The following is a 27566-nucleotide window of genomic DNA, read 5'->3' as shown; positions in this document are numbered from 1 at the left end:
TTTTAATGAATGAAAACGTTAAAATCATAGATATCCCTATCAAAGGGTTTTTGCTCTACAATCGGAATGTTCCGATATCGGAATTATGGAACAGATTTTTTTCACTTTGACAACTGTGCTTGGGATTTTTGTACTTTGTGCGGCGTGATCGCCAGTCGTTTGAAGCTAGAATATAGACATCCTGTTTATTCTAACTTTTTATTCGCGGGTAAAAATTTTATTGATTAAGTATTCGCTGCAACAGGAGATAGTGAAACGTACTGCATAATTTACTAACTCTGTTACTGTCCTTTTCAATTATATGTTTGCCAATTATTGATTGTTGGTAATATTGTTGTATACCATAATTTTCGATGCAACGATTACCAAACGCAATGTCGAAATAAATTGATTTTCGAGGATAATTCAATTGCTCACGTGTGCACATCATATGGTTCAACCTGTTCAAGAATATTTTTCGGGTACTAAATGACATCATCGAATGACAAAATGAACTTAATAGTCCACTTTAACGTTTTACGAATATTTCGTTAAAAACATACAATAGGCACTTACGAACTTTACATATTTTTCTGATTAATACAGAAGTCTAGACTGAGTTCTTGTTTTTCTTTTTTTTAAAAAAAGCAATTCCTGCATGTTGTGAATCGTACACACCTAACAAAGAAGACAGAAAAAAATTCCTTTAACCCGTTGATTGCTACGTCATGCATATGTACGACCGACCATAATTATGAAACCATTTAATTACTATCCATATTTCTTACGGTGCATGCAGACTGATATTAATTCTGTAACAATTAAATTCTGTCTGCGTTTAATGCAAATATTTCATAATTATTTGATGAAACCCAGTTATTGCTAGATTATATATTTCGTTCACGGGCAATGGCACCGATCATAAACGTATTTCAGCATTTTTAATGGAAGAAATAAATTTGATGAGCAATTTGTATTTATAATAATGGTCGTTGATAATTTTTAAATGAAACAAGAAAAACGGAGACTCGTAAAGTAACCTGGTAAGTGGGAGAAGAGTGTTTCCCACCACCTCCACTCAACAAAGTAGACACCTTGAAATCTTTCGACAAGACCTCCCATTAGGTTGCAGCAACTACATAGTTTCTAGTTTATTATACCGATCTGCATTTTCCACGAGTGTCCGGATATCCTGAAAAAGGAGTTTCATACGCAGGAAAGAGTATAATTTTACACTTAATAAACTGTCGTTAATAAAGCCTCGCCAGTGAAATCTCGTTACACGGCTAACCATTTTCCTTATCCGTTCGATCTCTTTCTCCGCCCATATGGAACCGCTCATCGTTTCGCTCGAAATTATCACGTCTAGCTCCTAATAATGGACGCGTTCCTCGGAAGATTTTCAATCTCGATTTCGCGGACGCGTCATCGTGCTTCTTCAGTTTTTTTATTCCCACTATATCGATCAGTCACGCGTTATTAAATTCCACCGAAGTCGAAGAATAAAAGTGAAATAGTCGAACGAAGTTGACGGCCTTCAGACTCGGCTTTCAGGAACGAAGGATTCGAGCAAACTTCATAAATATGAACGCAACGATCCTCGCGGCGGAGTCATTCGTAGCTGGGACCGGTTAAAATAGAAATGGAGCAGTAACTTCTTCGCGTTAGTTGAATTTAATTAAAACTTTCCCAGGCCCGTTGGTCCGACGAGGATGGCGTCTAATCCGATAGAGACGTCTCTGGTATTCGGTGGCTAACCATCAACCAACGTGGAACAATCGGTTGTCGTTGGAGCACGAAGTCCAAGGAATAGTAATCCGCTGCTGTTTACGTTTATATTCATGCCATGTAAATTGGAGAAGCGATCTCTGGATCGTATTCGAGCTCCTCAATTTCGAAATTGCATAATTATAAGAAGATTGCTGGTCCACGGAGGTTATCGATTTTGGGAAACTTTTATAATTTGAAATTTATCCAATTCGGACTGGTAATTTGATTGATCATAGTAGGGACAGGTATACACGAAGTCTCGATGGATTTAGTGTTAAACAAACATAAAAATGTCGAGAATATAAAGGAGAAAGTGGCCGTGTTAATTGATAATCTCTGTATTAATATTCAGAATTCTGATTGCTTCTGTTCATGATTTATTTTCATTTGAAATTTCACTGGATGCATGATCATAATCGCCGTGTACTTGGATTCAAGGTTCCACGAATAGCTGGAATAGTGTTACACGACCGCGTTCTTCGCGATTAGCATAATTATTCATAAGCCGCATCGGCCAAGAGTAATCGGGCAGCCTCGAATTAGTTTTTCTCCAAGCGGTTTGTAATTCTAAACAGGCAACCATGTGTAATAACTTTATCATCAATATTTATGGAACAGCGGGCTGTGGATAATGCGCGTTAGGCATTTATCGATAAATCATTCAATTTGTTACCATATAAACCTGATAATAAATTCCGCAGATATTTGCGGCAAGTAAAAGAGGGACAGAAGGAATTAGCAACAGTATCTCGACGTTTCTCTTTTATCTGTTTGCAATTACTTAACTGTGGTATGCACGAGATAATCTGTTATTGTCTTCAATTACTACAATCTCGGTTTCCCAAAAATTCGACCGGTTTAACTAGTTGGATTTCCATGTTCCTAACGGTATATAGACTTCTTATCGTTTCTTTCGTTCCTTTTCCCTCCGCCGATCGTTCCAACCGAGTACACGAGAAAACGTACTTCCTTCTCTTTGATGTACAATCGACTTCTTTCATCAGTATGCCGTTTCTCGATAAAGGCGTTTCTCCTTTCACACATATTCCAGAACTACGAAATGCGTTCAAGGAGTCTGTCCAGTCCCGAGGTAAAATAATTCGACTTTTTCCCGTTGCATTTCCTTCAATTTTGCAAGTTGTAAAGCACTAATTTTTCTTATGGAAAAGAATAAATAGAACCAAACAGGCACGTTAATATAAGCGTGTCATACAATAAAGATATAAAATAACGTAATAAAGTAAATCCTAAGACCTTCGTATTGTCTCGAAGATCGAGGAGACAGATCTTTGTTCACGGATTTCGAAGATAAAGGGATTGTTTTCGTAATGCGCAACTGAGCCGCGGGCGATGGCGATCACCGAATACATTTGCATTAAACAGTTGATGCAATAATTAATTTTGCGGGTGCGGGCTGTTCCCAAGTTTATATTCGACTTCCCGTGGAATCGAGGCAGATGTTTCAAGATCTAAACAGGGTCGGCGCGCTAGTGTGTACGTTTCCTTCTAACTAACTTCAACAGCTTAGTTTAAGCGTTAAATGGAGTTTAGTCGTGAAGTCCTTAACGTTAAACGAAGTTTAACTGTGAGGTTCTTGGAGCTGATTGGCTGAGCTGTCAGTTAAACTCCGTTTGATACTTAAACCAAAGTACGGGAACTGCCATTGAGGCGAGTTGGATGGTAGTTTGTAATTGATTCGAATCTCGTACCGAAATTTATGATATATTATGCGTGTCTAAGGAATCGTTTCCTCCATCTGTGCATTGAAATCCAATGGGTGACGCGCTTAGAAAGTTCAGGAACCATTCCGAAGGATCGTTTAAATGTTATGACTTATCTGAAGCGACTTATTTTTCAATTTCTATTCACATATCGTTGATACAAACGAAGCCACTGAATTTCGTTTATGTACTACATTAGTTTGTCGACAGCCATTATAATCTCGCGTTAACAAAGGTAATTTCTTCTTGCAAGAACAAGTTGCTGAATAAGAAGCACGACGGATAACAGTAATAGCAAGGCGTATTCATATTCCACACATTCTCGATTACAGTAATGCACAGCAGTTTGCAATTAGACGAACGCAAAGCATCCTTACGGATGTAATTCTCGCCTAGGAACGTGTAAGAATTTAATTAATTACGTTCGTAATTACGAGTGTCTCGCCTTTATTCTTAGCGCTCGTTGCGGCGCGAAAGATTGCGTTAAACAGTTTATCCCTGGAATTTCTTAATTTTAGTCACTCGTGTCCCGTCTTCTAACTAATGATTTTCAACGAACAAGAGCGAGATTAAATAAAACGAGGAATCAAAACAAGCAGGGGCGAGCATAAAATTCCGGCCCTGAGGGAGACGTAATCCGCGTTTTATGACGACACCTCTTTTAAACTGTTCGGGAATCGCGTCGTCATTCATCGAGTAATCCTCACCAGGGTAGCAATTAACGGTAATTATATACTATATTAATTATATACCATATACTATATTACCCGCTACCCTCCTGGATGGATTATTTTGTCGTTCGAGTTTCGTTTCGTGTTCAGTTTTCACGCTGACGTTCAGCCTATTTAACCAAGTTTACATGTCTTTATTGCTAATTTGTTAGTTCCTTCTATCTATCGGAAAACTAGGACTGACTTCTCCCGAAAGACGAAAAGTAGTACATATTTTCCTTTATTTTGTTCTCGTTTGCAGCAAGGATAACGTAGCGAAGTTGTATTAATTATTCGATAGCTAAAGACTTTGGCACAGAGTAGTGCTCCAAGGCTTCGTTATTTCATTGTTTATGCGCTTGTTTCGCGTACTTGAAAACTTTTCCAGATTATAGCACGCGATCCTCATAATACACGCATGTTCGCATCGTTACGAACAGTATACAATTACAATTGAATTGTATAATGATATTACGAAAGAATCGTCCAGACAACTGGATCATAATTATCAATGTTAGTTTGGTTATGTCAGGCGGGAAGAATGAAATTTTAATCGCGCGTTTTCACTACAATCTTCCGAAAAAAGTTTACGAAACGTACAAACTTACAAGTATCGCGATTCATTCGTTACGAGTGTTTTAAGGGAACATTGTTCGTCTATGGCGATCACCATGGTCGTCAAGGTGTTAATTCGAGTTTACAGTACGGCATATTTGATACCCTGTAAAGAAGCACGAAAACTCGTAACTATAAACCCAGAATTTAAAAGTTTACTACCGTCTGCATAATATACTCGGGTACCGTAAGTCGAAAGTTAGCACGTTCGCAAGCAGTGCGTTAATGTTTTCACAGTTATTCTATACTTTCAACTACGGTAACTTTTTTCAATTAAAACCGCGGCGTAAATAGTTAAGAACTCAGCGCGCAGCTTTCCGGTATGAATTTTAGAAAGTTTCACGTCCTTTGTGCAGTCGCGTCAAAAAATACATTCTTTGGACGCGTCGATGCAGTGGAAAATTACGCCCGATAGTTTCCCGGGGATAGTTTCGAGCATTTTATAATCACGGCCCATTTTAGCGGCGACCGCGGGGTTGTAAATTACAGGCCGGGGAACTTTCGGAAGATTTATTTCGCGCGGACGGAACCCACGACAATCCCCTCTTTTCAAGTTGGAGGGGTCAAGAGGTCGTGCCCAGGAGACCCACATTTCTCTCTTCGTCTCTTTTACCGGTTTCCTTACCTCCTTTTTTCGCTGTCACCTTACATACCACCTTATCACGTTCGTCGACTCTTTCAGCTTCCACTTATCGTTAGTCCCGCATTTTAGGAACCGTTCCACTTATCTCTCTTCGTGTATTCATTCGATAATAATTATCAGGTTGGTGCATATCACATTTTTCAACGTTCATTTAAAATAAATTGTGTTAAATTATTATTTATAGACGAGTTCAAGTCATTAAGAGCCCCGAAAAATGTGTTTGCATTTTTAAAACATTTCGTGAAGAGTACGAAATTGTCAAATAATCGAATCAGAAAATAATAACGTTCCGCCGATTAAATGGAATACTTTTATTTTCATCGTGTTAATATAATTTCGTTTAGCGCCAAAGCGTCCCCACAGTTGTTCACCGTCCATCGATTCGTGTTCGCGGATATTTTATAAAGAAATAATGCGTTAGAGGGTGGCGGTGTTATATTAAACCTCTTGATCCCTGCTCAGTCTCGTTTCGGCAAATTCGTTCAAAGCCGCACGTCGGACTTGGCCCGTGCGCGTCCTTGTCGTTATTTAATTTAATTCCGAATTGGAGTTAGCCGGGACGGGTCGAGTAGAAATCGACGATGAGAAATTTCACGAACGTTCTCTGAAAGCCGCGCTGTTTCATGCAGACCGACGGATCGGTGAAATTGAAGAGGGTAATTAAGCGCTTCAGGCTTTTCCGTTTGACTGTGCTAAATTTCTGCAGCTTCGATAGAATTTATTTCCCATCGGGAATCGTATCTTCGAGCGTCGTAGAAAAATGGCGCCTTACTCTCTTACACGTACTCGCCCCGATGTAATTCGCGATTTACCGGATCGAACGTTTCTCGTGCACCCCGCACCGTGTAAATATAATAGTATTTTAATCAAAATTTCGTTATTTTTACCCGCGCGATTCTACAAAGCAAACTTAACGAGGGAATTGAGATACAATTTGGTTGATACAGGTTTGCGAACAAACATCGATGCGTATTTATTCTAGTAAAACCAATCGTAGCATATTCGAAAAACAAAATCGAAAATCTTTCATGTATACCTTGTTGAAAATATCATAGTGAAAATAAATTAATTCCCGTCGTGTTTGCTCGAGGAAGTTGGTTGCTTTAGAATTGCACGGATCCACATAGATGCTACACGCTAGTCGAATGGTGGTGCAGCTTTTTTTCTTCGTTTTTCCCCCGACGTTTTGCTTTTCTCATCCGTAATATGAATAGGAATCATTCCGATGCACGTTTTTCCGTACTTCGATATTTATGGGTACACAGCGCATTTCTCGCTGCGATTCGTTTTGTATCGCAGCTGCGAAGGACGGTTCCGCGAGGGTCAATTTTTATACCCGCGTTTTTTTTCGGCTTTCCTCTTCGTCTGAAAGCTTTCGCGCGTTTCGCGGAGGTAAAAGTCATTGTCGCGCGAAACTTCTGTATGTATTTGGCGTGAAATTGACGACGAAAGAAAGCCGGGAAACGAAGCCTGGGTCTCGTCGACTCGTCGTCGTTCGTTACGTTTCATCGTTCCGAGCCCGGTATTCGCACGTTCGGAAAATAGTGGAAATCAAACGGGGCGTGAAATCACACGACGGTGACCGTCGAAGTAGCTAATTTTATCAAACTGTAGTACAACGTATTTATGTTTCAATTTGTTTCGACGATACCGAAATTTTATACCCGACTGGAATAAATTTGATTTGAAACGAGAATGAGAGAACAACACTCAGAACAACGTTGCAAATATTTCGAATAAAGTTCGACGTATCGAATGTTCGAAATAAATTTTCAAATAACAATTTAATTAGAAGATATTTCAATCAACTTTGAGATAATTGGTATTTCAATTGGTTATTTAATATGTGTTTCATATAACGCATATTTCGAGTAATGAAACGATTTAATTATTCGGTACAACGAATATTGCAAATAAAATTTGAAACATCGAGTACTTTAAACGAAATTTTAGATAGTAAATATTTTAAGTAACGAAACTATTTATGCTTTATATCATTTTGGGAAAGGAAAGAAATAATAACAAATTATTATGTAAATGATTTTGTAAATATTTTCATCTCACAGTTTGGACAGTTTTACTCCTCGTTACTGTAGATAATCGTGGTTCTATTGTACGTAGATCGTATCGGTTCGTATTCGAAACTAGCTTCGACTGAATTTTCTTTAAACAAGAACCGGTTCATTTCTCTTTCTCCATAGGTCCTCGTTTTTCGTTTATAGTCCACGCGATAGCAAGTTTACGCCTTGCGTTACAAGATCGTAGAAGGGATTTGCTTCGAGTTTTCTTTGCTTAGACGGCTACAGACTGCGCCGTGAAACGTATTTCACGAATGCGTTTCTGGCCCGTTTGCGATTACGACTGTTTCTCGGCCAGCGGGATCACCTCGGCTGAATCGAGTTTACGAGGAAGAATGAATTTATACCACGAAATTTATTCAACATCGAAGGAAATCGACCGTCGGCGAGCCAGGCTACAGATTTTTCTGTAAAGAGCTTGACTCGGAACGTAATTGAAACGCATTCGTGCAGACTCTAATTCGTGTGCTCGGATTTTATTCTTCCAAACGGTTCGTTAGATTGTACTTTGAGCGGCGAGATGTGTTTAACTGCGCGATTTCTGGCGTTCTGTTTCAACTTTCTTAGAGTGTCTCTGAATTTAAGGGGATCTGATCGCGAAACTTCCATTCGAGAGAGAGAAATCGTATGTTAAATGCAATTGCTTGTATTGGAATAACAAAACGTTCCGGAGTTTACGATCTTACACAAGTAAATTTGTTATTTTATTTTAAAAAAGGGTGAACAAAAATGTGGCAGATAATAAAGGAAGAAAATTGCATTTTTTACTACATCGAACACTTTGTCTCGATAGAGACAATTTTCATTGCGAAACGTGCTGTCAATTATCGCGTGACTTAACGATTGGAAAGACAGGTCGAACGTAAGGATACTTTTATTTTATGTCGCGTGTTACTTGCAACACGTACAACTGGTTGCTCGTGTAAAAATTTCAGTAATTGACAACTTTCGTTTGCATAATGGCGTATTTACGAGCGCAGGCGACAGTGATCATTATAGAATATTGAACAGCTTTAATTTTAATTAACAGATAACGAATTAAACATCAGATATCGAGTCATAGACATAAAATTAATAAATCTATAACATGATTAGGGTCTTGGAGAAAATATTACAGTTTGAAAATTGACGGTAGATGGATTTTACGATAAAAAAGAGAAATGTTTACGTCGCTTTCGCGACGAGCATCGAATAAAGGGTGGTCCGTCAATGGTCGCGGTATAAAGCAGGAGATACCGTCGATGGCGGGAAAAGTTAATCCCAGAAAGTCCTTTTAACAGCTCGTAACTCATTCCCGGTTTATTGAGAAACGCGAAACCACAAAGGCGTACTGGCGTGTCGCATCTATCATCGCTATTATAACGGCAGCGAGCGACCGACACTCGAAAAATTACATTCGTTACGACTACCGCGCTGACAGATCATACGTTTCAAGCCCCGAACATTACTTACCGTAGCGCGGCTCGGGGAATCTGAAATTCAGATCGACCGATGGCGTTCACAGATAGTCAGGATGAATTCACGGATAGACAAACAGAGAATCGAGAAGCCCAACGGGAGAGAATCGGACGCAAAACGCGAGGAGAAAGACAAAACCTATGTATCAGCGATTCGTACACTCGGGATCGGTTCAACGATATGTATTTTCTTTCCTTTGAAACAAATAATCGAACCTTTGCAATAGCGGACATTTTAACATCGTACCATAATTATTTTTTACTCTCTAATGATTTCTTTTAGACTCGAAATCCTTGTAGTCCCTACACGTATCCATCATCGTTGAGACGTCCTGTATTCTTTCAATTTTTCGGTAACCTTCTCTGTCAGTAGTGCCTCGTTTTTCGTTGCCTCCTAAAATCATCAACCGCTCGTTAGAAAGCTGCAAGCTTGTCTCCTGTCGTTCCCATCTCTCAGACACTCGTTTGCGTATTTTAAAATTCAGTTTAACTCAGAGAAATTGACAGCAACTATTTCCTAACGTTGTAAGGCCATATCACTCATCATAATCGAATCCATCATCATCGAGGCAACAATTTGAGTCATGTTCCTCTACAGAAATCTCGTCAGATGTTTTCGAACAAGCAATGGCAATATATTACTCTTCCACCTAACAGTATCTGTCAATTCTTTTATTTTCCAATAAGAATCTATCTTTTTTGGCAAACGTTACGGGACAGCCTAGACGATGAGATTATCTTTGTTTCGAGCCGATAGTTTCTTACCATTGTGACAGCAGTTCCAAAATATCTGCTATCTACTTTTACACTTGTCGTACGGCATTCACAAAGTACGTTGAACGTGTATGCACGCACCGATACAACGGCGCGCATGATATTCATGCATCGCGTACCGTTAGTCGACATTCATTGGCTTCTTCATCTCCGCCTTCTAGCCGGGTTCAGCTTCGTTTTCTCTCTTCTCCTTCTCGCGCCGTCTTTCTCCGTCGTTTCTCTTTCCCTCTCCGTCTGCTTTTTATTCCAACCGAGACCAACTGGTTGCCAATAAGAGAAACCTTCCTGCTCCCTCGTGTTGCTTCCATTTCCTTGCTCAGCGCCGGTTAGGCAGCGAGCTCAGTTATGTGGACTATAACGGAATCGGTACCGGGTTAAATTTAACCTTGTTGCGCCCGGTATTGACCTTGTTTCTGCTCCTGCACCCCTTCCGGAGTCCTTGCAGAATTTCCAATTGGGCACGAACGTCTGCCATATACAGTCGCTTGCAAAAGTTCACGACCAGGCAGATTTCTCACCTTGCACAGCGATAATCTAAAAGGAGGGTAATTAATATCGAGTGCACGTGTGCGGGAAACGAAAGATATTTTCATTTATTAATCGCGGTAGCATGCACGTAAGTTTTCTGTTTCCTTTACAATTTTTAATTTTGTATTTTATCAAATTATGTTTACTCATCGGCAACGATAGAAGTTTCTGGTCGACCATGTGGATCATCATCGAGGCTCGCATTGTCAGAATGTAATTTAACCGTTTATTAACCGTGCTTTCACCGTGCATTCGAATTTCATGTTGCCCCGACTCCATTGTATCCACGTTTGAACTCATATAGGGGAATTACACGAATGTCGGTTTTATCCATTGTTCGCTTTAATCGATATTTAATTGCGTACGTGATTTTACGAACAGCGCAAAAGCAGTTTTTACGCTTCAAATTAATTAGGAATACTATCCGCTGACACAGTTATTCAAGTAATCACTAAAATACGCACAATTACAACGGAGATCGTAAACAACGCGTATTTAATATTAATTTCTCTGACGCGGTAATGGGACGCAGACGATTAACCAGCCACTTCTAATAAGTGGATAATTGTACGTAATGGAGCATTAACCCATTAAACCAGGTGTAAAAGTGCAACGGTGATCGTTCTCAAGAGAGCCTTCGTCTGAAAGTATTCATAAGACACGACGAGTTGCTCATCGCAGAGGAATGCAGGCACAGATACTTTAGATTGCCACATCGGATTATCGAATGTTTAATATCTGACGATAATATACGTCGTTCCTTCGCCTCGGAATTTTTGTGTCTTTTTTTTCCTCTCGATCGATACCCGTAACTCGGTCGAGTTCGTATATTTTTATAAAATATACTTTTGTGCGTTCGAGCGAACTTGGTCATACGTGATCTGTTTACCGGGGAATCGAAAGGGACCGGGGAAAGAAACACCAGGAAGCGGAAAGACACTTTTATTGCGGACAAAACGTTTTCAATGGAGGCCATTGTGCTCGGAGTATAACAGTCGTACTTGTAACGGTATTGCTTGAAACCGAAGTGTACTATTCAGTTCTGTTCCATTTGATTTCATAACGATCCGTGTTTTATTCGGTAACAGGAAGCACGACAGGCAATTTTAGTGAACGCTGAGATCCGTATTTCGTCGATATTTCTGACAGTAGACGTTTCTGCCGTGCAGTTGCGTTGCCGCGCGTACCACGGAATTGATTCGAAATGTTTTACATACTTTCGATATTTCAATCGCGGAAAAATATCACGCGCAACGGATTTTATTAAACCAGCGCAAGGGTTAAAATATGAGCCGGAGTTTTCTGTACGTCGCAGTGACGCGAGCGATACGTTGTCCCGTTTATAATATAAAATTTTGTCTAATGTTCGTAGTGGTAAAAAATAACTCGACGGTCCGACTAGCCGGTGAGATATTGCTCCATTACTTCACTGTTCCGGTTATTACAGAGATGTAATGGAACACGTCGTAAAAATACGTGTACCCATTTCTAACGCGAAATGATATTTTACGCGAAATTTGCGATGTCCAAATTTATGCGTTAGAATATTCTGAGATCGATGTTTCCTTTCTTTGGTTTGTTTTTTAAACCATAAATCATCCTGGGTTTGAATCTCCTCCAGAGGATTGAAATAATCGATTAGACAAAATGCAAGACTTCTTTTAAATTCCTTAATTTATCGTTAAAAGTATTTCACAAAAAGTGTCTTCTTCTCAGAAAGAATTTTTCATAATGTTTTCAGACGACACAAGGTTGCCTCCATCGATGGCTTTTTTAAATTCTGATATATTTCTCGCCAGGAATGCCATTTCTTGGATTTAGAAACGTCGTAAATAATTGTACACTTTTTTTCTGGGAGGCGTCCGTCGAGAAAAATAGGGCTATAAATTTGTATTGCCAGACGACATGGAACTTAGTGGTTATAACTGACGTACGGTACTTGGAGATATTTTTTAATGCTCGAGAGGTCAAGGATGATATGCTTACCGAGAGAACCGGTTTGATGAAAGGATCGCGAGTAAATTTGCCGACTCGCGTGGCAATTGACGTTTCACCGTCCAACGTATCCTGGAACTGTTTGCAATTCATCGTGCGATGCCAACGGCTTCGTAACTTTTTTCATCGGCCATATTTAATTGTTTAATGGCAAAGGTGCAGTAGAAACTCTTATGAAATATTGTAAAATTTTTAGCATCATCGTTATCAAAATCTTGTTTTTTCTTTTATACTAATAGCAATTTTTAATCAGCGTCTATTACATTTGACTCAAGTACTCGTAAACACACATTACACTATGTCCAGTTACAAAAAAATGATCCTCTGTTCACCTCTGGAAAAAAATTGTTTGGAAGACTCTAGAGTCCAAAATAAGACAAAAATTAAGAGTACCAATTTGTTGATTGAGGCTTCGTTAAAAAGTTATTAACGTTTAAAGTTCCATATCAATCGGAAAATTTTTCAACGAAAAAAAAATTTTCAAATATTTTTGAAAAAGTTATGTTTGGTTCCGGACGTCAATTACAATCATTTTTGGTGAATAGATATACCCCCGAATTCCTACGCACTTTCGAGAAAAAAATTCAAAAGGTACCTATAATTTGTCGGCGAAAATAAAAAATTTCAAATCGTTCTAAAAAAATTATTTCCAGTTACAGGGGTACATTACAATTATTTTTGGTCGTTAGACATACCCCCGAAATCCTACGCACTTTCGAGAAAAAAATTCATTACCGAAAATTACATGTCTGACCATACCGTTGATCTGTTTCACTGAAATTTCATGCGTATCTTTAAAACGTCATAACTTCTGAACGGATTGGACGATTTTAATTTTTAAAGGGGCAAACGACGCGTATTTTAATGGAGAATATGTAGAAATTCTGAGAATATTGGAAAAGTTGTTCCTTAACACCGTAAAGTTAGAAAAACCCCATAAAAGTGGTCCCAATAACCATTAACATACGATTTACACAGCTGAATTTGCCATAAGTCGTTTGATTGGTTTTGACATAACGGTTGAAGTGTAGAGCGATTAAATCTGGGATTTATAGCTCATCTACTACATCAGTGATCACTAATTGCTATAGGTATTCTCGTTTTGCAAGTAACCTATTAACGTAGTTTGCTTTGTACCGTTTCTGAGAGAATACGATATTGATTGTAATGGAGTTTCCAAGTACGAGCACGATACTCTAAGCGTGGCAAGACAACGGCACATAACTTCTTCAAAGTAGCGGGAATACGGAAATATGTGGATTTACGTATATGGTGGAACGATGTTTTAGCCTCTGATGCAGTTTACAAAGTTGCATGTGAAAATAAAATAATCTGAAGTTAATAAACGAAAGAAATGATGTTTATCGAGGTTTTGGTATGTTTCTTTTCAAGATAGAAAGAATATACGCGATAAACTATTTTTCATAATCATATTAGAAGTTTTTTCATATACACAAAGTTCCAATTCCGGTGTTTTAATCGTAGAAAAAGCGTGAGATCATTAACGTACAGTGAGAAAGCTTCAGATTTATCATTGCTGCAATTATTAAATAGAAGTGGATCAAACTGTGAGACTTGAAACGTCCAAGATGAAACATTAACGTGCCTGGAGAACAAGTTTGATCGTTTAACTAATTCTGTTCTATTCATAATGTCATTAGAAATCCAGGACGGTGAATTAACTTCAATTTCTAAGGCCTTTGGCTTACGAGTTACGATGGCTTTCACACACGAGCCATCGTGGCCTCTATGAAGCGTATACTACGCTCAATAAAATTTGTTTTACCCTTCGTAATTATTAGAATAAGAAGACACGTTGGTCTTAAAAGCAACGATCAGTGTTACGAGTGTTGCTCAGCCTTTTTTTGCCCGCGAACCACCCTTCATTACGAGACTTTTACTATCCACTAATTTATCTTCGTGGATCTCGCGTTTAATGATCGCTGCTCGTTGGTAAAAGTAATACTACGAACAGTGCATGCAACGTTTCAAATTTAGCACGATCTACCGAATAAGGTGAAAATTTCCAGTCACCGTTGGAAATGAACGTAATCGTAAGGTAAATTCGAACGCAAACAATGCTCTCGCCAAACAATACCTTTTATAAATGCTGCTCAATCGGTGGGATCGAATGTCAGCGAGCAAACAAGTCATTTCTCCGATGGCGATAGACCATTTGATATCTATACCAGCGTTCGCGTTCGCCTCGTATGCGTTCTTTGCCGATACTACTTTGCCGGAGGCCGATTCGAACGTTCGAACGAACAGTTTAGCGATCGTGCTCGCCATCGCGATTGTTTTTCGCCGCCGTCGATCTCCTCGAGCGGATTAATGGCCGTCGATCGAAATTCTCAATGCTTTAACGACTCTCGTGCAGCGGAATCACGTTTGACGTTCGAACGATTTACCATGTTTCCGTGAATTAAACGGATTCCCGTGAGCCACGGCAAATGTTTAGCTCATCGTTCCCGACAATTAATCCTCTTCTTTAACTGCGAGCAACATTTTCCCGCGAGCACGGACGCACAAATGGCGATTATATAAATAGTAGAAACGGGTTTGCAGCTCTCGAGCCGAACTATTCTTTTTAATTTTAATTTTTCGATCGAATTAACTGCAATTATAAGTTGTATCAGTCTCCGTGAGATCCGGGAACTATCGAAATGCCGATGCACTGATGCTCCCTTTACATTCGACTATAATCAGCTCCAGATCCTTTTCACCCAGCATCATTACCCAAATTCCAGATCACTTTGAGAGGCTGCATCCTCTGTGGAATATCATGGCATAACGCAGTTGACATAGGTACAATGAATTTAGGATCCCTCACGGATTAGGAAGTTTGAATTCAAGTCAGTCGATCGACGCACCGGAGGGACTGGCCACGCAAGTTCGGTCGGGCCTCTGATCATGTCACTGTTCTCGTTACTTCGTTTCCGGCCAAATTACATAACGGCGATAAGCAAAGACGCTTCCTGTCGTGGGACCCGCCTCGTTATTTTGTTGTGCGAGGGTCTGGGTGCCATTATCCGACTCGAGTCGCGTTCGTGTCGACCTTCGAACTCTGCGAGCCTTCCATCGTAATTTCGTTTCAACTTTGAACCGTACGGTCCACTTTCTACGATTCGATATAATAGCTCACTGATTTTAATATCTCCCAACGGTACATTGCGAGACTGACTTTTAAAATACGAAGGAAAATTTTATCAAAATCACCGTTAGTTTCTGAGAAAACAACTTGCAATTACGAGGTAAGTACATCCTGTATAGAACATAAAGTAATGTTTTATTTCTATTGGTTGCTTCTACGATGAACGAATATTATGAAATGGTCCAGTGACTTTTAAAATAGAAAAAATAAAGTTTTATTAATATTGGTTTCCGAGACAACAGCTTTGCAATAGTTTACGAGGCTCGGAGCATAAACACAGAGACTTTATGTATTTCAAGTTTCTCGATAAAATTTAATGGGAAACAACGACAGCGCTATCCGGTCCGCCCAATATAATGGACATACAAATCACATCCAGAGAGTCGTTTCTTCGCGAATCTGGAACAGTCGTCGACCGCCGGGAACGACTCTCATAACTACTCCGCGGAAGTCGTTGGACTTCCTTCCCAGGAAGGACCGAAGTTCCGCGAACCTGTTTGTTCCTGGCGTCGGTCGGTCCACTTTTCGAGTACACGGATCATTACTCACGGAGCAGCCCGTTATTAACATTCTGTCTGTGCCGATCGGTTCCTTTTCCACTTTGCGGGAGGACCGGTGGCGACAACGGACGATGGATGCCGCGGAGGATCAGTCGCATCGTGACAAATCGTCACCGGGTCCTTATTAGCCGTTAGAATTTCGGTGTTTTTGGGCGTTAAACGCGCGTCTCGCCAACCCTCGCAAAACACGGTCCCGTTGTCCCAAAGTCTTGAGATACCGAGCAGTCCGGTAGACCGTTGGCAGCCAAAAGGCGTCGCCTTGAACGCCGGTTGAAAGGGCCGCGTGGCGGGAGGAAGAGGGTAGTTGCAGGAAGAGATAGACGCAGGAAGACGACGGAGGTTCGTCCTCAAAGCTGGAATGCCGGAGGCGTTCGTACACGGTCTCGTGATAGCTCCAAGTCCCGCGCCATCTCTCGTTATTCGTCCTCCGGGGTCCTTCAGGAAAATCCTGTTTATTCGGCTATCTGTCCGCTATCAACTAGCCGCAAGTTTCCGGTGACATTGTTTCCGTTTACTTTTCGGCTCCGTTTGATGGTTTCTGCTTCTGGATGGCCGAGTACCGGACGATCCCGAGGGCAAAGTTCTCGAAACCGTGGCCAGGAGTCTGATATTTGGACCCCGGAGTTCGGGGACGGAGAATTGTTTTAGGATGAATTGGAGTTCGGTGAGGTTTCTTAGTTCTCGACGTTTTTTCGTGCTTCGTTTTGTAGGAGATTTCTCTCGAATGAGCGAAGACACGATTATTAAATGCTTGGAATTTGTTTGCCTTGAGGGGGTATACTGTGAACAGGGCGTATAAAAATGTTTCATGTCTCTGTATATATACAAGTACTACATAGATTTAAGTAATACGTTTAACGATAATGTGTAATGTATCGAGGCTGTCGTTAAAAACAGGTTGAAATTTGCAAGGACAACATTTACAAGTGACAAATGGGAGTTCCTTCGCGGACTATAAAAGTCGACCGCATTCCAAGACCGAAGGCTGACACGTATTCGAGCACGAGAGTCTAATTCGTCATAATGATGTAATCCGATTAGCTCATGCACGTTAACAGTCGCCAATACGGATAGGTATCGATCGGTGACGAACATGTCTCTGATTGTCTGTTTAAAGAGACTCTAAGAGATTATAATTGCGTGGATAATAATTGTTATATCAGACGAAATTATTAAGTATCGTAATATTAATTTTGTACATCAGTTATTTACTTCTTTTCCGGAATGAAAGACGCACAATGTTTCTTCATATGCAACCCAGCCACCGGAACCTGTTCTCGAATCCAAGTTTTTAAATGATGTTGTTCCGGGAAACCATCTTTCATACTTTACAGAACTTCCATAAAACAATTGCAATAATTTTTCTTTACATGCTGAAGCATCTACTTAGTTGCAAACTTGGGCGCAATAATTTATCGTTACTATTCCGGAGAGGCCACTGAGGACTATCTATACCTTTATCTCTTTGCATTCGTTGTTTCATAACGCGTACAGTTCGATGATTTAGCTGTCGAGTCACGCCAAATAAACCACAAATTTATTCGTAACATAACCGATATTCTAAACTCGTTAATAAACCTTAAGAAAGAGTACTATCATGATACGACTGAATATTTATGTTTAATTTCAGTAATTTTCGAGATAACGATTGAATAATACTGTTTCTGATTACCAAATTATGCTCTTCGTTGCTTACTCACTTTTTTGAAATTTTTTCGATTTCTGAAACGACCATTCTCTTAAGTATTTCAAACACTGATTTCAGTTCGAACCTATTCATTGCTTTTTATTTAAAATTATTTAATCAAGAGCTCATAAAGCAAGACGAACGAAACTCTAATCGCGTTGTGCTTTAATGATTGCAGAATATTCTGGACAAGTTCAACCCAGGAGCGAGGCAGCTGATCAATGCCGGGAAAGCATATTTGAAGGCCCTTCATGGTGAGTGAATTAAATTGAATCTTTAACAGCGTCAGACAGAGGCGCGGGGACAAAAAGAACGAGACGCTAGCGAGACAAATAGCGACAGACGAACGATCGTGAAGTGTCGAGCCGGGTTTGGGGGAGTTAAAACGAAGGAAGAAAGAACAAACGAGCCTGGAGTGAGCTTTATGCCGTCTCCTGGGTCCTGTTTCAGGATCGAATTGCCAGCTCGTCAGAATTGCACACCGGAGGGGTGTCAGCTTCTATTTCTTTCTCTCTTGTTCTTTGCGTGTCCGTTACCATACGTGCACTTCTTTTTCTGTTCTCTTCGACCTTTCCAGCTACGATCGATTCCTCTTTTTTTCCCCATCGAATTCCACGTCCGTCTCTTTTCGCGAGATACGTAAACAGGGTTTATTCAATCTGTCCCCGTCCCCTTCGCTTGGTCATTCAATCGAGCCCTTAAACTAACTTTTCTCTCGACGATTCCGACCGATCCAGATAAAATTATTAATCCCCGGCGGGTTTATTAAATTTAGAACTATCGTCTGGTTTCGTTCGTCTATGGGTGTTTCGTTTTGTCAATTTTTGGGGTTGTTCGTTAACCTTTAACAAGAGTTGCATTGCAGTTAATTTAATCACGGTTTTCAGTCGAACTTTCGAATCGAAAATTACTCACAGATTGTCTTTCACTATAAAAAAAAATACTATTATGTTAACGAATATACAGACGTGGAAAAATTTTATTTAGAGTAATGATAATAGAACGTTCTATGAGACAAATTCTATTTTCAGGAGGCCCTTCCGTCCTCCTTTTTTTATTTTCTTTTTTTCACGTTCACGATGAGCGGTTATTTTCGTGAATTAACCTACTGGCCTTGAAACCATTCCTGTTTCCAAGAGTGTAACGAAGAGAAATGCACTTGCCGCACTCTTCTTGAACTTGATTTTCCACTACCTCGAGCGAGATTAATCTTGAAACAGGTGCACGTAACAGAGAAGTATAACGGAACTCGAAATTGTTAGTGTTTTTAAGGCCGAAGTGGAAGACGTGTTCCTCACGGATAATTGAGTTTGGCGACAGTACTGCATTTTTCACAGAAACGGGGAAAAAAGCGAATAAAAGACACAATTGTTAAATGAAGATGAACAATTAAATTATAGAATTAAATATTTCATAATTTTTATTTTTTCAACTCACAATTTGGATAATGGTTCCTATATTCTTTTTTAAAACTGATATTTCTTTCGTATTGACAAACGTTCGACGATAAATGAACGAAACGTTTGAAATATTTTTATATTTAAATTGATATTTGTTTTTGCTTAATTTTTCCCTGCTTAATTGATATTCATCAAAATTGATTACATTCTTTCAAATTTCTATTTTTATAAAATCGTGCGAGCAGTGTAATATTCATGTACAATTTGTGTGTTAATTTGAGTAAAATAAACGCTGAAAAGAGAAACTCGGCGATGTATTGCGATGCACGCCGAGATACCTTGTTTCGACAAATTAATTCTTATAATTAACGGGTTATAAAGTTTCAAAATTGTGGGAAACTTTCGTTTGGAAATGCACTTACGAAACACCTAATAATAACTATGACAAAATTGTCTTGCGCTTTCTCTCTGAATCAATTCGGTCATCTTTCTCATACTTGCTGTGAACATAATACAATATCTTATTGGGAGAACATAAGGTACAAGATTAAGTAAAAAGGTAACATCTTTATCGGTATATTTGTTACATTCATAGAACAATAAGCATTTTTTTATTCCTCGAAGACTTTTTTTTCCGTACCAATTCGTTGGATTTTATTCGAACGGATCGTGAAGTCGAAGATATCGAATTCTCGATAAATCCGCGAAATCAGGTGAGATAGCAATCGACGATCGGATTCCGTGTAATCGTAACCTGACCGTTAGGTCCGAGCTCTAAAAACCGGGTAGAACTCGAACGATTTCGTTGAATCGCCGTATAATACGAGCCTAGCTATCGATGGGAAGGATCAATGCACCAAGATTGTAATACAACACCCGATCATTTATTCATTAATCTTGGAAACGAATTTCTAGATTTCCTGAAGTTTCAGTTTTCTTATCAAGCAAACCATGTCAATTATTCCAACGAGACAAATTCCACGGTAAACCCCTGATCATGAATCGAACATTGATCTCCTAACGCAAGTGATCGCCTAACATTGGCGTCCATACGAAGGCAGAATATCTTCGAAGATTCAAGAATCGCGTCGAACAGAAAATCTCAGGGCAAGTATCGGTTTCAGCGTAGCGCGGAGTTGTTGGGAAATATTTGGCGTGCAGACACAGTCTCGCATTACGAGACGCACAATGGACGCGGTCATTGGTATCTTTTTATTCGATGTTCGCGGGTACATCACGGTCGTCTCTCTAAATCTTCCTGTTCGGTTCGGTGCCGCGGAACGCAGTCTATTATGGCTGATAACAAAACGTCAGGGAGAGGAAAATCGTTATAGAGCAACGCGTTGCGAGCGGATCCCGGCGAATTCGAGCCAGCTGGAAAGCTCCGACTCGTAAGCGGAGCTTAAATCTGGCTTTGTCACGGTGAAAGCGCACACGTGGAATCGGGCGCCGGTCGAGAGGTGATGCTTGCACCCTGGGCGAACGACGGGGGTGGACGGTTCACTGGGTTGGGAATGTCTATGGCGTTTCCGAGCGATCGCGAAGGGTGAAGCCAAGGGGAGAGAAACTGAAGGGGGAGAACGGGGAGAAATGGATGTGGGGTGGGGTGGGAGTGTGGGCATAGGATTAGCGAAGGGAGATGCGTAGAGACACGGATGGGGAGAGAAAACGCGCGAGAGGGTGGAGTGGAATGTACAGAAACAAAGAGCAAAATGGGTTTGGATAAGGATAAAGAGAAACGGTGCTGGAAAGAATAATAAAACGTGTGGGTTGGTGTGTTTTAACTGTTAAGGAGGAACCAGCGGACGCGAAATAGAAGAATCCATCCCGAAAGTAAGGTACGATGTTTGGTGTGTTTTCTTTCGTTTATGTGTCGGGGTTTTCTCCAGCGGGTGTAACAAATTTCTGCCAACGTTTGCTCCACGCTTCGAAACATTTCTGATACTTTGGCTCGTTCGGTGAGCTTCGTTTTACGCCTCTGACGTGGTCCTTTCGTGGCTTTTTTCTTTCTTGGGTAGAGGAAACAGGGCGTCGAGGTATCTGGCGAATAGAGTGGTTAGGGTGTTATTTTTACGCGAAGATTTTAGGACAAAAGATGTCTTTTATTTTGTTAATGGTAGCCCAGTATATTTGGCTGGGTAGAAAACGAACGTAAACGAGGAATGATAGTGCTTGAAGAGTAGAAGAAGACTGCTAGCGAAGGAATAATGCAACAAATAAAAAAAAATCAATAGAGGAATATTTATATATGTTCTGAATTTTAGTGATTTCTGTGTTGTTATAATATTAAATACATGTGTCAGTATTGTTGATGATTTTTTGAAAGGCAAATTTTAAAAGTGACACAAAACATCTACAGTACTGGATTTTAAAGAAAGAAGGGGACAGACGTAATCAAATAGATAGTGGAATGAACAAAAAAGAAAAAGTGAACACAATGGAACGGGAAAAAGAGTTTAAAGGGTGTGCTGATGAGACAAACGAGAGAAAATAAAGGAAAACGGAAACCCTGTTGCAGGATATGGATCCGAGGAGAAGTGAATGGATCGAGAGAGGGTGGAAAAAAAGGGTATATATAGCGAAATATCAGGAATACAAGGTCGGGATTTAAGATTCAGCTGACGTCAACCAAAAATATAGATTACCAGTAAAATATTTTCGGACGAAAGTTAATAAAAAATAGAATTCCTCGTGCCATAGCCTGATACTTTTTCATACTCGTGTGTTCCAGAGCTGTAATCCGCGACACTTTCTATCTTTCTTAGCAGCTCGCTCGTAAATATCTTTCTTAAACGTTTCCCTTTCCAGTGTATTTACTCCGCAAACATACCTAATAAATTCAGATTGCACTTGTCCCGTTTTTGCGAATTCACCGTTCCGCCACGAAACGTTCGAAGTCACAACTGAAGTAAAGAGCAATAATATGTACCTAAATACACGAATAGCTTTTTGCTGGCATGACAACTTTTTCGAGTCCTCCATTTATTCAACGTGTCGCGGCACCTAATTGTCTTTCTCCTCCATTTCGCAGTTCCTTAACTTGGCTTCTGGCTTGAAACGCATTTCGCGAGTTTGCGATAAATTATGCAAAATGTGGAGCAACTACTTCGTAGTTTCCAACCTTGTTTCGCAAGCTCTTAATCGTAATTCCCGAAATTCTCCGAAAGAAGGGATATAAAGTCAGCGCGCGAAGGCATCGTGTCGCTATAGTAGGCTCTTCGCGGATCCAATTAGGCGACTCGGTTCTGTCCTCACGGAGTGATTTCGATTCGTTCCTTTCTCTTTCGACCCGCGGTCAAGGAAATCATTAGGCGGTTCCTGGGGACAGCGATATTTCAGAGAGCATTAATTAGAGAGCACTTTGTCAAAAGCGGTTTATGCAGCTATCGATCCTAGCCGAAGACGCTAGAAAAGATCCACAAGTTTGTTTCTTCATAAGTATTCAAATTTAATTTATCAAGAAACGATTACACATATTCTCTCTGACATCTCAAAAATGTATTACAACGATAATATTGGTCAGATTGTTCGTAAACGAAAAAGTGCAGAATATGAATTCTTCTTAAAGTTGAGAAAGATATTTATTAGTTGATCCTGATCTTTCAGGCGCCTTGCTGTTCGTCAATATTGAAAAAAAGCAGTTCAATCATAGTACACGAACGACAAAATACACATCCTACGTGAAATAAAATAAATACAAAGCTCGACGCTGCAAAATCTAATGGGTCGAACTGTGCGTTTGACATGTCTGCTCTGTGGGATAAAGGAAGTATACAGGGTGTTCATTCTAACGGCTACCTCGATTTTTTCGGCGTTCACGCTATTTTGGTGGAAAAATGTTTCCATCAAAAGTTATTCGGTGCTTCCATGACAACCAATTGCAACAATAAACGTTACCGAAAGATCTCTAGCGTGGTATTCTTTTTGTATTCGAACGAAGCTGTCGTCGATATCGGTTTAAATGTAAAAGCGAAAGATACAATTTTGTCAACTCACGAATCAGACTTATTGCATTCGGATTAGTGCTCGATAAATCGTTGCAATAAATTAACGAACAAGAAAAAACAATTAATAGACGTAGGAGGGGTGTAAAACTTTGGCGCGTAGGCGACGACGAAGTGGGAAAGATGGAGGCTCGCCACTGTATCAGCAGACTAACAGAGATAGCCCTGTGTAAGCGTCCCCCGTTCGCGTCGGGCTCTCGAATCCAATTGCGTCCTTTGAATCCTGCATCTTGTCTTTGTCCTCGAGTTTTCGTCCTTACGGAATTAATTCATTCCGTTCCTTCCTTTACCAGTCGGAAGGAACTTCGCGATAGAGGATCCCAACCCCTCGATCTTCTCCTCCGCGCCATTACGTCGCGTTTCTGTGGAATCCAAGACGGAGCAGTCGACGGCAATTTATAACGAGTCGTTGAGCTACTTTGAGGGCTCTCAGCCGATCGTCCTCGAACCTTTTCGAACTTGGATCATCCGCTGATCCGTTAGACGCGATCTATTCGCTGCGACGTCACTTACCGCGGAATTTTTCTACGCCTGTGGTCGTGGCGATTGCGCTCATGCACGCACCACGCATAGGAGGCTCCCTTTTAACGAGCTCATTAAATTCTTTGAACGGTCGGACCAGCGATCCCAATACTTTTCGAAGATATTTCACGTTCGTCGTTTTTTATTTGTCTTTTTTTTTAATACCCCGGGGGAAACATCTCGACGTTAATTGGGTAGTTTGCGAGATATATTTCCCTACAAATTAATTTTTGATTTCATTTTTTTACGAGCACTTTGCCTCCCCGCTTGCGAATCTATATTGCTCCGTGTGTAGCATAATATTTATTTATATTAAAATTATATTTCACTAGGTAATTTTAGGCAAGTTTAACGATCATCGAAGCGATCTTGTAATCTTGTCAAAGCGTTCCCTTGGCCCGCAATAGCAAACAGAAGAGTTTCATGAATAAAATTTCGCCGTGCACGAGAAACGTGTCGCGTTACTTTGCGTACAGGGAATTAACACGGCGAACTTTTTCAGTTCGCTGTAACACTTTAAACCCATCGTCTCGCTTGCATTGCCATTATCGCGGCACGCAGCAACGCCGTTAAAAGTCTAAAATGCCATCGTACAAAAGCGACGTGCCCGTCGAATGGCAGTTTACGTTCTAACGACGCACTCGGCACGACTCATAGCACTTTCATATTCAAAGCGCGAAAGACTTTCCGCGCTGGGTGGAGAACTTCGCGCCAAAAAGTCCTCCTTAGGCGTTAAGTATGCAGAATCTTCGCGGGCTTAAAAGGAGATTGGAAACGCATTTAGGGCAGCATCTAGGAGCGCGTTGGCTCCGTTTCAGTCGTTGGAACTGCTGCTGGGTTCATCGTCGCAAATTAGGCTCGCGATTTCATCGGAAAGTTCAGGGATATTGCTGGTAGAAACGATTTTGTGTTAGATTAATTCGATAATATTTTTGTATAATCCAAAATTTGTCTTAGTATTTGCATTCGTAACCTCGCTGGAGTTCATTGATCTTGTTAAATTTATTTTTTTCGACGTCTCAAGTTGAGAATTAGTTTTTTATTAATTAGTGACGTACCAACCAAAGTGTTAAATACCTACCGAGTGAAAATACTAACTTTGCATAATAAATGTTGTAAACAATTCATTTTGACTCGATTGTGTTAAGAAACACACACCTGAAATGTGCATCCGCGTTCAACGCAAATCTTTTAGTTCTCGATCAGAGTACCGTCCCTTCTCACAGATCGTAGACGAAAGATTTGCATTGCAATTGCGAAAGCAATGCATCGTGACGGCTGTAAATAAAATACAACGCGTGCAAATCGAACTCGTTTAACGAAAGACGAACGATCCTCGATCAGACGGGAGATAATAACGTGATTCATGATTCTCGCGCGTCATGGAACGTCGCCCCTGAGAAGGGTAACTTTATCAACAACGAATACGTTCAACGATCAACGCTCGATCAGTATTTATCCGGACGCGATAGAAAGAGGTCGAGTCGGGAAGGGTGGGACTCGGTCGGACAGCGTTATTCCCGAATTGGAAAATTGCGTCTGTCTGGGAGGACCAGCCGCAAGGAGGGTGCGCGACGGAGGAGTCGGATAGATGTCAGAGCCAGATACAAACTGTTAACACCGGTGAAACACCGAAACCGTAATTACTGCGGCCCGTTAAAACAGCGAAACTGACTTTTCTATTTGGACGGACACTCGTCCCGATTCTCTGTTCTCGTTCCAGCTCTCCGCGCTACCCTCTTTTGCCGCCTGCAATTCGCGTCCTCGGTCACGCAGGTCGTCGCCATTTTCCGGCCGTAGCGTTTTACGCGTTGTACACACTTTTTTCTGACGTTTTCGTGCGCGTGCAGGGGAAAAAAGTAGGCTGGTAATTTGGGGCGGCGACCGTGCCGTTATTTCGGATTCGCTCGACGGCTAAATGGTTTCGCGCTTTGACCGGTGGACCGGCCGCAGCGATAAATGGATTCTTTCGTCCTTTTGACCCTTTCGAAAGGCGCTCGACTCGTGCGGATAATTGGAGGACTACCCCTATGTTTTCTTTCGCTCTTTACCGGTTGTCATAATTCTTTTGGTCGGACGAGCGCTCGAGAAGAGCGTCAGGAACAGAGCCGCGGCATTATTTCGATAAAATTATTTCACGGTGTCCGTTTCGGGCGGAATTTAATATTTTACGAATTTAATCCTCGTTTGTATTCGGGTCTTTTCGGATTTATTGCTAGAAGGCGTCTAAATTAAAATACCAAACATTATGGAGGTTCTATATTGATTGAAAACATCAATCGTTTGGAATTTATTATAGTATAAAATTCGAGTATATTAATACATATTAATTTTCGTGACTCAATAACGAATGATAATAAAATTATTTCAATAACAACGTACTACTTAAAGCTATCATACTTATTGAATCGTTTCCTTGTCGGTCGTTCTAGACAATTTGTAAAATTATATTAAAATAACGAGAAAAGTGAATCCGACTAAAATGAATATTCGGTTCCATTAAAAAAAGTGTGCCTGCACTTTGCAGGTGCATCAGTGCACCGACGAAAAAAGTGACGTTATAGAAAGGTGCATGTTATACCGTTCAACTTTTTCCTTTGCCATTTTTTCTATCTTCGTCAAAACGAGAGCCACGAATCCTATAAATTGCGCGTCACATCCTGCACGCAAATTTAATCTCGCGCGTCGTTCTAATGTAATTAGAACAGTTGTCCATTCTCGACGCTCCTTTTATCGTGCTTTGAAGCCAACCTTGTTTCGGGCGAGGGGTGACGATGCAATGACGTCATAGTTAGTTTCGCGTCAAACTTCGTTTATTCAACCAGTTTGCTCACAATCTATTTCAAAAATTTAATTTTGTCTGCGTGTGTCTTCAAACTAACCGTGGGATAAAAAAATTCAGATATATTTTAAAATGTAGAAGGCAGGTTCACTACGGATGGTGATCATTTCCAGTTAAATGAACAATTCATAATTCAGTTTTATCGTACACCAGTCAATAGAAATTGTCCAAACTTATTGCGGTGCATAGTGTCAAAGTAAATGTGAAATTAAACTTAGAAAACAGCATAAATTAGAATAGTTTTTACATTCATCAGATAGGGGATGATACACCTTTTAAAATGAGCGTTTGTACGAGTCGATAGCTTTATTAGTTCCGGAGATATAGCGATTTTAGTTTCAAGTCGAGCATCAAAGTAAACTTCGAAATAAACATGGAAAATAACATAAATTATACTAGGTGATATGATCATTAGATAGGGGATGAAATGCCCATTAAAATGAGCGTTTGTACGAGTCGATAGCTTTATTAGTTCCGGAGATATGGCGTTTTTAATTTCAAGTCGATGCGGTGGCTAGTTTCGGAGATATGAGGGTCCGAAGCTTTGTTTACTACGGCCTTGTCAAGGCCGTTGACCGCACGTGACCGTAGTAAATAGTAAACGTGACGTCACTCATTCATTCGGTCAGTGGGTCAACGTGCGACAAGGAGGTCCGACGCGACGCATTAGACGGAGACAGCGATAATCGAATTAAGAAAAATTACCTTTTACATAAATTACGATATCTCGAAAACGGGAAGTCCGATCGACAAAAACAAAAAAGCATTTTAAAGGGGAGGCTTTACCGCTGCTAATGATTGCTTAATAATAGAGAAAACACTAGTAGTTTGGGAACTGCACGCATCTAAAGTTTTAGTATTTTTAATACGCGTTAATGGGCTTTCGTAAGGCCCCGAGCGGAATTAAAAAAATTACCCCTTTACATAAATTACGATATCTTCAAAACGAAAAGTCGGATCGACAAAAACCAAAAGCCATTTTAAAGGGGAATGTTTACCGCTTCTAATAGTGGTTCGATTATTGATAAAACACTAGTACTTTTGGAACTACAGGCATCTAAAGTTTAACTATTTTTATACCCGTTTTAAACCGTTCTAGGACAGTGGGCACTGAAGATTATCTTTTTTCA

At 40.3% G+C, this 27566-nt stretch overlaps 1 protein-coding gene across 1 annotated transcript in view; it reads left to right on the top strand.

The window, feature by feature from the left end:
• Positions 1-27566, top strand: part of LOC122396800 — a 184521-nt gene that overhangs the window by 47200 nt on the left and 109755 nt on the right. Inside the window, exon 3 of the mRNA XM_043395487.1 lies at positions 17847-17922. Coding sequence (XP_043251422.1) covers positions 17847-17922 — 76 coding nt within the window. The remainder of the gene's footprint in view (positions 1-17846; positions 17923-27566) is intronic.

The sequence above is a fragment of the Colletes gigas genome, unplaced genomic scaffold (assembly GCF_013123115.1).
Source record: "Colletes gigas isolate AHSC1104 unplaced genomic scaffold, ASM1312311v1 Colletes_gigas_Sc00008, whole genome shotgun sequence".
In the NCBI taxonomy this organism is placed as follows: domain Eukaryota; kingdom Metazoa; phylum Arthropoda; class Insecta; order Hymenoptera; family Colletidae; genus Colletes; species Colletes gigas.
Note: the sequence above shows the minus strand (reverse complement) of the source record. Positions and strands in the feature narration are given on the sequence as shown.